The 10,285-nt window shown below is 37.0% G+C and overlaps 2 protein-coding genes across 2 annotated transcripts; both read left to right on the top strand.

The window, feature by feature from the left end:
- Positions 1 to 7,467: 7,467 nt before the first annotated feature.
- LOC145783640 (kelch-like protein 25) lies at positions 7,468 to 8,172 on the top strand. Its single transcript, XM_082595531.1, has one exon. It carries the CDS (start codon positions 7,468 to 7,470, stop codon positions 8,170 to 8,172), a length of 705 nt encoding a protein of 234 aa, XP_082451657.1.
- Positions 8,173 to 8,225: 53 nt separating this feature from the next.
- Positions 8,226 to 8,534, top strand: LOC145783639 (uncharacterized). Its single transcript, XM_082595530.1, has one exon. It carries the CDS (start codon positions 8,226 to 8,228, stop codon positions 8,532 to 8,534), a length of 309 nt encoding a protein of 102 aa, XP_082451656.1.
- The last annotated feature ends 1,751 nt before the right edge of the window (positions 8,535 to 10,285 follow it).

The raw sequence follows: 10,285 nt of genomic DNA, 5'->3' as shown, positions 1-10,285 counted from the left end.
GCACCCAGAAATTTTTTTAGGGGGGGGGCTAATTCAGAAATGTCGGCCGAGTGATTTGCGACAATGGTACCGTAACAGTGATAATAGGGCAATGCCTATCCCTTTGATTACCATTTAAAGGCACTCACGGCTCACAACCCACCGGCTGCCGATACATCAAGATTCGTTCTCTCAATCAGATTAGAAGTTGGCCTAGTGAACCCTATGCTACTAGCACCATCAGCATCCTCATCCCTACATCCACTCTCGCAACCTTCTATAGATCTAGACTTTTTCGTCATGTATGACAAAATAGAATTAGCTTTCCGTTTTCCAACACAAATAAGTGCGAAATCAACAACTAGCACGAAAATAGTTTGAAACAAAACACTAATTTTGTAAACAGTAAATTTAATGTGGACATTTTTCCTACTTAAAAAACATTCAAAATTAGTTCGTATTTTCAATTAAAGTCCCAGACGCTTTCGTCTCTCTGCTCAAATGTCGTATAGGCCTACAGTTTTACACCATTACGGGAGCATCTGAATTTTAGAGAGTTAACCCTATTGTAGCGACACGGGGTTTAATGAGGACGCCCCACTTTAGTAGTGAAATATTTCTCAAACGGAAATATGCTGGAATTTCTTAACTTTTAGTTTTTGTTCTTTTCGAATTTTTTAAACCTACACTGGTCATTTTTTTACCTTCCTGCCCTTCACAATAAAGCATTTCGTCTCAGGTGGCTAGACATTTTCGTGCAATGCTAGGTATATATAATTTAATGTAAAACAATGAAAACTGTTAATACTACAAAAAGTGCTCAATGCCAAGCAAAGCGAATTAAATCAAATATAGTAATAACTATGTTTAATTTAATGTAAATGCAATATAAATGTTACTGCAATTACTTTGAAATGTAAAAACGCCCAAAAATGCCTTATATTTATGAGCAAAAGTAACTTTTTGTTTAGTTTAGCATTACTTTATGCTATAATTCAAAACTTTCAATTTTGAAGCTATTTTTGGGAAAGCAGAATAAAAACCGACTTTCTGACGTCTTTTCATCTCAAACACTTTATTTCAATAAATTTGTTGGGTAAAAATTTAATTTCTATACGCACAATACACATTGCTATTATCTTGTAAAATATTTTGGCTCTCTGATTTTCATAGCTCCCGTTATTAGCGATTAATTAGCCCGGGGGCTAAAATAGCCCGTGACGTGCTTTCCGCGTACGAAAACAGCTCGTATTAAGATAGGGTTGAAAAAAGGTAGGCTACCATCAAAGACCATGCCATGGAGTGTCCTTTTTGCATAAATCAAAAATTCTCTGCTGACTCATTTAAAATTTTACGCAAAGGCAAATCCCAATTTGACACTAAAATTCAAGAAGCACTGTTAACGCTACAACCCAAATTCAAACAAACAATTATTTGCTGGAGGCGCGTCCATTCTGCTTAACATTTACTTGATATATCACGTTCCCTGCGGTGCATATTTTTTTGTAGTTATTTAGCCTACAGTATGTTGTTGCCTTTTCCTAATGTAAATTTACCTTCAAGAAGTTGAAATTTATTGTATTTTTTAATTAACTTATTTTCAGATTCCTGATGAAGGCTTAAAGTTAAGCCGTAAACGTTCGACTGTTAAAACTATTTGTGAATATGTAAAATATATTGCTATAATGCTCAACCCTGTTGTATTGTTGTGTCTTATTCATATCTAACCTGTAAGCAAATGGTATAGCTTAAATGGAGAACATAGAAAAACGTCCTTGGGTTTGGGGGGGGCTTGAGCCCCCTTAGCCCCATGCTGGGTGCGCTACTGTGATGATAGTGTCCATGTTTCTGCATTGTAAAGTACCGTAGCCTAGTCCAGATAAAGGATTTCATAATTCGTTTTCGAGTGTTGATATTAATTTTGCGTGTTGTTAACAGTGGCGGCTCGTGGCCTGTAGAAGTGAGGGTGCTGCAAGTGACATGTCCCTGCAGAGTTCGCCAAAGGCGAACGTTCCGGCGGGGGGTCTGGGGGGCCTCCCCCAGAAAATTTTGACAAATTACATTGAATTTGGTGCGTTCTGAGCGTATTTCCAGCAAAAATTGCAATGAAAATAATCGAGATTAATGTATTGATTACCTTTACAAAGAGTTTTCACAGACATAAATTTCCATAATTAAGGTGCAAGTAGATTTTATATAGGCTAACAAGAAGTCTCAAATACAGGTAGAGTAGCCCTACTGTTCTTTGAAAAACTCCATGGTGTTATGGGGTGCTGGGTGTTATGACGGAGGTTTATTAAATGTCTTCCAGCGCATACAAACAACGACAAAGTGTAAACACACGAAAATAGCACTAGAAACAGCAGTCAAACGATGATCGTTAAAACACGCATAGGAAAGTGTGTATTACTGCAGCGAAATAAAATGCATGGCTACTGCACCTGAAATGAAACAAAGGCCTTTACAAAACATATACACAGCTCGGACAGCTGTAACTTCAGCCAGGGATACTATCTGGTAGGCTACTACACCTTGCCCCAAGGAGCAACCACAATTAAGAGGTAACACCATTCTGCCTCAAAGTGAAATTTCTGCTGCTGGTTGCAGTTTATAGTAAGTACCCAAGGACCAGGACTACATCACATACGGTGATATTTAAAATAAACAATTTTTCTTTGTTTATTGTGGTAAAGTCACTTGTATTTACTTTATTTTGTTGAGCAGCCAACCATAGACTATAATAGTTTGGAAGGTGTAATCAAACAGTAATGTCGAAGTGAATGAAGAGACCAAGTTCAGATAATATACTGACATAGTTCTCGTAAATTTTGCCTTGAATATTATCGTTTGACCGTGTTTTTCGATACAACCCTTTTGACGTACGAAGGAAGGCGAGGGCATTGCAGCAACAAAATTGAGAGAACAACATGGCAATGACACACACAGCTAACTCAGACAGATAACAAACCACATAACACATTTAGATGTGTGATGACTTACACATTTAGACGATAGTGTCTACAGTCGGTCCAGTGCCGTGAACCATGCTTACACATTTAGACGATAGTTTCTACAGTCGGTCTGGTGCCGTGAACCATGTTGTTACGAGGGCTAAGTACAAATAATTTTCACGCATAATAATACCAACACTTACATAGCACCACATCCACAGTGCAAACTATGCTTCTGGGCACTGTGCATGACAATGGTGATAAATAATACGGTACATTCAGTCATAATGTTCAGTGAAATAGAACGTTTTCAAGCGAGTTTTGAATTCATTTAAATTTTCAGCTTCTTTTACACAAATAGGCAAACAATTCCAGCAACTGGCAGCAACAGCTGGGAAAGTGCGATTTCGATATTGTGTTTTACATGAAGGGTTGCAAAAGAGCAATGTTGAGAACGCAAAGTTCTGGCAGGTTTATAATGAACAAGCAAAGTGTCCAGATAGTTCTGAGCAAAACCATGGAAAACTTTATAAATTAATAGACATATTCTGAAACGAATACGATACATTACTGGAAGCCAATGCAGGGATTTTAGTATAGGAGTAATATGCTCATGTTTACGTGTTAAAGTAATTAGTCGAGCGGCAGTATTCTGAACTCTTTGAAGACGCAAAATAGCACAATGTTATTTAACAATGAATTTGAATAATCAAGCCTGGATGTGCATGAGTTAAAGTTTTACAAGCATCAATATTTATGAACTGTCTGATGGAACCAATATTTCTGAGATGAAAAAAGTAAATTTAACAGTGTCACTGACAAACTTTTCCAAACACAAATGTTGATTTAATGATACACCAAGCAATTTAATTGAATTAGAAGAAGGAATAATATTACTCAGGGTAAGGGTCATGTCGTTAAACTTTGAAATACACCGTTTTGGAGAGAATACAATAAACTCACATTTTTCTTGATTCAGTTTTAACATATTATAATACAGTATAGTACACCCAATTTGAAATATCAACCAAACATTTTTGATTTTATATACAACACAATAAATCTTCATCAGTAACATGCAAATACAATTGTATATCATCAGCATATGAATGGTGTTGTAAAACTCTATGTAGCCCTATGAACTCTAAAACTCTAAAATGAACCCTAAAACTCTATGAACCCTAAAACTCTATGAAGCCCATGTCGCTTCATGATGTCAAACAGAGGTTTGTAGAGGCAAAACCAGACAGGGCCGAGAACACAACCCTGAGAAACTCCAGAAGAAAGGAATGTTGCAGAAGACATTGAGTTTTCAATTGCGACAGACTGAGTTCGGTCAAAAAGATAAGGAGAGAACCAGTCAAGTACCATTCCGCCATTCCTGTAATGTCAAAATCTGATTTGAGACGATTTATAAGAAGTTTGGGAGCTGGTATACAAGTCCCCACCCCTTGGTAACTCATGACAAAGAGAAATTGACCAAAGCATGTGGATTGAAGTGTGTGAACAGTAAAGCAAAGGTAAAGCAGTTTCACCCTATAGTATATGTTTGGTCGTGTCCTGTCTTTGTCATGAGTTACCAAGGGGGGGAGGGACTTGTATACCAGCTCTGAAGTTTGTGATCAATGGTAGCCTATTCAAAGCAGCTGAAAGATCAAGAGAAAGTAGAACAATGCTATGATTACAGTCAAGTACAGTAGCAATATCATTATGAATTCTTAGTAAAGCTGTTTCTGTGGAGTGATGTTGACAATAAGCAGATTGATTGATATCAAATAAATTTTGCCCGTATAAGTCCAAATGAAACTTCCAGCATAAAACTATGAGATATAGCATTTACTAAAAATTGTATATTTAATGGTACAAAACTTCAAAAATTGCAACTAACCTCAACTGGAATGCATTGATCGTTGCACCACTCATAGTACCGGTAGTCATCATGCGAATGAAGCGATTTCAGAAAAATTAAAAACAGTTAATACAGCAGGCATGAACTCTCGCAGAAGTAAAATTACAGCGTTGTAAGGATGAGTGTTAGATGGTATGTAGCAATAAAAATTAGCTTAAGAATGGCTCTGAACATATAATGAAAAGGTGCTTAGAAACCTAACAAGAAAAAAAAAACTAAAACCTAAATCTTAGTGTAGCTATCACTTTGCAAGAAACTTCTTTGCAATAATGGATCGCTACCTCATCATGACCTCTGAGTGGGCAACTCATGAGTGGCAACTCTGAGTGGCAACTCAAATTTCTCACACAGTTTGATGCAGTTGATAATTTTTGATAAAATTTGCCGATTTTCTTTTACTTTCTCACTGTGGCGAGCAATTGATTATCTGTATCCAGAATAAAGCTGGGAAGCAATATTAGCTGTATCTAAAAGAGGTAAATTTACCATGTTGTTCAAATGAAGTTGTGATTTATATATCATGTCTTGCAATGTTTCGATTGATATGATTTAAATCTTTAATTCTTGACTTTGTCCATGATGCATCACCACCAAACAGTAAGCATGGAAAGCAAAATAATGCATTTTTTCACTGCAGCCACATAGCCACAAGTTAGTTTTGTATAAATGTTGATTAAAATGCCGGGTATAACCTTTAGCCTACTACTGCTGGATGGTGCTCTTTGTGAAATTTCAAGGGGAGGCGTTGGCCTACCTTCAAGTTTAATATTGATCTTTTCTTGTAATGATAACCTATTGAAAGTTGTACTTTGCAAATATTGAACAGAGTTGTCTATGATCAGATCAAAAAAGCTTTAACATTCAGTATAATGATGATAGCACAATTTGAAACAATAACTTACATAAGCTATGTGTAGGTAAAATGAAAGATAGTCAGGCAGTGTAGCCAATTTAGCAGCTCGTACTCGAGAGCCTGCATGTTCGACTCCAGCCACCCGCACTTGCTGTTGTTTCTCTGGGCAAGAAACTTTACGATAATTGCCTCTACCCAGTGATCGATTTCGAGTAATGGGTGGTACCAAATTTAAGTCATAAGTAGAGTAGACAACCGGAAACAGACATTGCCGTCGGCTGCAGCGTGGGTCAGGTGTACGTCGGAAGGCATACACCGATGCATAGCGCTCAAGTCCGCTTTCCCGCAATGCAGGGTAAACATATGAACAAACAAACAAACAAACAGTTGCCAATACCGGTACTTATTTGTTTTACCTGTCTACAGTAGGCTACACAATTAACAATTCAAAAGGGATAAGACAGTAGGAACTAGGAATATATCAATACTCAGGCTATAATACTTCAGACTGGTTCAACATACCACAGGTTAGTCTTAAGTGCCCTACCTGCCTATTGCTTTTGCAATCATATGCTAAAAATTGCTCACTGTAGACTGGTATAACAAAGTCCTCATATGCCATAAGGCAAATCTAGCCAATAAACAGCTAATTATAGGCTAAGTTATGTCAAATAATAAAACTTTTCTGCGTTTCATAGTCTATCGTCAATGACCGGTAAGCTGTCTAACGAAACCAGCAGTGTATGTGCTGACTTGAGCAACATTGGAACACAGTCAAACTATTGGGAGCACAGCTCCCAGAGGCTATGCTTTTGCCTGCGTTTGTGTTCGCGTCATTGGGGTTTTCCCAAATCGTCATAATAGAAAGAACACCTTTCGTGGAGCTTCTTGGTTGCTCAGCTCCACAGAGTTTCCATTCAAATTTTTAAAAAGAATGCAAAAGAGTGAATGTGCAAGAACAGCGAAGATAAGTTGAATCATCACGAGGACGTCGAGGAAAATTTTTGTAAGGGTATTTTCAACAAGTTCTATTTTGATGTCAGATCGCAGAGGGAGCTGCAGCTCCACAGCTCCCTTTAACGAGCCGCCACTGGTTGTTAATGTCTTTTTCATTTTTACGAAGTTGTTTCTTGCTATTTCTATTCGTCTCAATATTTTCGTATCGCATCTGCCATTTTCAGTTATTGTGTGTCCTATTAGTAATCACGCTTTAGAAATTTGTCAATGTAGAATAATGACAGAATCAAAATGAAAAAACTATTGTGATGTCACTTTAACTGCTGGATGTAACGACTTTGCTGGACACAAATGTATCCTTGGAGTGTTCTCAACATTTTTCTCTAAAATGTTTTCTGTGGAAATGCGAGAAAAGTATGAAGGAAAAGGAAATGTCCAAGGAGTGACTGAAGAAACACTTGAAGCTGTTTTAAACTTCATTTATAGGCTACTTGTGACATCACAATCACAAGTGAGAATGTGTACAACTTAATAGAAGCAGCTAATTGCATGGGGATTCCTCACTTGAAAGAATTCTGTGTGGAGTTTTTACTTGAGGAAATTGATGCAACAAACTGTCTAAAAATTCGATCATACTTAAAGTTGTATAATCTTGACAAACTTGCAGAACAAGCAGATTTTGTGATTGAAAACAACTTTGAAAGTCTAATCAAGGAAACAGAATTTAACGAATTGAAATTTGAAGACATCAAAGAAATACTTGAAATGAAAAATAAACAAGTGACGTCTGAGGAAATTGTTTTCCATGGAATGATTGAATGGATCTAGGGATATTAGACTTAGTAGGTATCCCTGAATGGATCAAACATGACGTCGATGCACGTCAGCAACACTTGACTAAGCTTTTCAGTTTATTGAAACTTGACAAGTTATCTGGAAGTTTCATGCAAGATGTTGTCAGTCAAGAAGAATTGATCATGATTTGTCTGGAATGCCTCAAAATGTGTTTTCAATCAACACTTTTTAGAATTCCTGTTCAAATCAACAATCAACCCAATGATGAACAACCAAAATCAGAAAGTCATTTCATGGGGTTTTTCGAAAAGCAAGTGTGGAAATATGATGTCACAAAGAAACAAGCAACTAAAGATTCAAGCACATTATTTGATTATAGTGATGGATCAGTAGTCAGATACAAAAGAAAAGTTTATGTCATCAGTGGATGTGAATGTGATATCAACTCTATGGAAAGATTAGACTTGGATAACCAAGCAGCAGGTTGGAAAAAGTTAGCTTCTACAAACGTAAAAAGAGAAGGCGGTGCTTCTGTTGTTTTCGATGATCGCATTTACAATTGCGGTGGCCATGTTACCTATGAGGCGATGCGATCTGGTAAATGTTATAACATTGCCGAGAACAGATGGAACAGCATCGATGACATGAATGAGCCACGTTATCACTTCGCCTTGGTTTCTACCAGCGGAGGAATATATGCAATTGGTGTTGCAACAACAATTACTTAAACTCAGTTGAACATCACGATCCTAGCCAAGGTGATTGGAATATTGTTCCTTCAATGAAAGTTGCCAGACAAGGTTTAGCAGGTGTTGTTCTCAATGATCAAATATACGCAATAGGAGGATACAACCAGAGTGGATCACTTGATTTGGTCGAACGGTTTGATCCACGGAATCAAACATGGTGTAATGTTGCAAAGATGAATTGTGAAAGATGTTATCATGGAGCTTGTGTTTTAAATGGGAAAATTTACGTTGCTGGAAATGGTTTAGACGCTGTGGATGTTTATAAACCAGAAACAAATGATTGGGAAATAGAGGCTAATGTTGCTGAGTTAAAAGACTTTCAATTTATTGTTGACATTTAGTTTTGGTTTGTGTTCTTGATGTCAACGGTAGCCCAACAGAGTAGCCTAAAAAATTTTTCAGAAATCAATCTGAAATCAAATGCTTCCACTGTCTTTGCAATCATTGCATTGAAATATATCTAGGTTTGTTTTTGTATAAACACGCTCCTTACCGTAGGCGATAGGCTAATACAGTGGTTCTTAAACTGAGGTGTGCGCCCTCTTTGGGGGTAAAGATTTTCTAAGGGGACATGAAATTTGTAGACTGTTGCACTAGTAGTCTATGCGACGGTATCAGGCCATCAGTGGCGTACCTATGCAAAATGGCGCCCATGGCAAAGTTTAAATTTGCGCCCTTTTTAACAATTGACAAGCAAAACAAAGTAACCTTAGCGGGTTTAACATAATGTATTATACACAAAGCAAAATATATAACATAATGATTCTAACGTTTTCGACACGTACGTGTGTCCTCACCAGGAATTAAATCTGCAATATACATAAAATAAAAAGTTGTAAGATAAATTTGACTTTGCACTACAACTGTAACGACACTCTCGACTGAAAAGCACAAACTGAACAAATGATACAAGAATGATTACGAATAAATTATACGGTGGGAAACAGATCACATGAGGTGTAAACTACAGGCATTGGACAAACAATCAGAACACACACAAAAGGAACGATAAGCCACAGGCGAATAACTGCCGGTTGAGAGATGGATTGTTACGTTTGATTTTTAAGGCTTCCATGATCTTAGTCTGAAAATCAGATCTGCCTCGAGAAATGATTTTAAATTGGTCGATCGAGACATCATCAGTGCAAGTTTCACAAGAGGCGATGTGCTCTTTAATTGCACTTTTGGTTGTTAGGTTTGGATTTTTTAACAATTGAAGTTAAATATTGCATAGGCCTACAAGTCTGTTATGAACAAATCACAAAGAAAATAAATGTATTATTGCCGTTTTATAATGTTCAAAGGCAGTCACGTGAGATTGTTTCGTCGTGCAAGTTTTTTTCTCTCTGCGGAGCCAATCAATTTTATAGAATGCTGCGCTTTGTGCCTTGTTTCCAAGTTATTTTCCACATAAAAACTAGCTAACGCGGCTTCCCCTTTCTTTTTCATCTGACGCTGTGTATTCTGTAGTGTAGCCTACTACCAAGTGAATTATTGGACATAAGTTTGTTATGACCTTCTAGTTACTACTGTTTGCTAATATCGTTAGTTTGTCGTATGTATCGTTAATGTCAATTGTTTGCTAGTGTCTCATAGCCTACTGGTCTTGTTTTAAATACAGATTAGGCCCTACCGCTACAAACCAACTAAGTTAAAGCGCGTCAATCTACTTGTCCCCAAACGAAGGGTCGAAGTCTATTGTGGTTTAACCACAGTTTAACCCTCGAATGGCCGTGGCCGCAATAAAATGTATTCTGCCTAAACAACAAAATAAGCAAAACTTTTCAGCAAATGAAATCATTGTATAAAATATTCATAAGGACCACAACATCTACAAATAGGCACATTATCATAGCCTACGGTAGTATTGGCAAACCAAATTGACAATCTTACAAAAAAATATCATATCATATACAACATATTAAAACTGCAATTTATTTGTAAATGAAACACATTTAGTTTGGAAGGTATGTTACATATAAGTTATTTGTGCATGTGGTATATTACGATAATAACTGGCGCTCGAAAGACATTATTCCATTGAAAGGAAGTTAGGTAAAAGTACGGTACCGGCGTATATTCATAAAGCACA

Source organism: Aplidium turbinatum, chromosome 14 (assembly GCF_918807975.1).
Source record: "Aplidium turbinatum chromosome 14, kaAplTurb1.1, whole genome shotgun sequence".
Classification (NCBI taxonomy): domain Eukaryota; kingdom Metazoa; phylum Chordata; class Ascidiacea; order Aplousobranchia; family Polyclinidae; genus Aplidium; species Aplidium turbinatum.
The sequence above is the reverse complement of the archived record's forward strand: the minus strand, read 5'-3'. Positions and strand labels throughout refer to the sequence as shown.

Coding starts and splice junctions, on each gene's coding strand:
- LOC145783640 (XM_082595531.1), top strand. CDS start 7,468: ATGGATCTAGGGATATTAGACTTAGTAGGTATCCCTGAATGGATCAAA.
- LOC145783639 (XM_082595530.1), top strand. CDS start 8,226: ATGAAAGTTGCCAGACAAGGTTTAGCAGGTGTTGTTCTCAATGATCAA.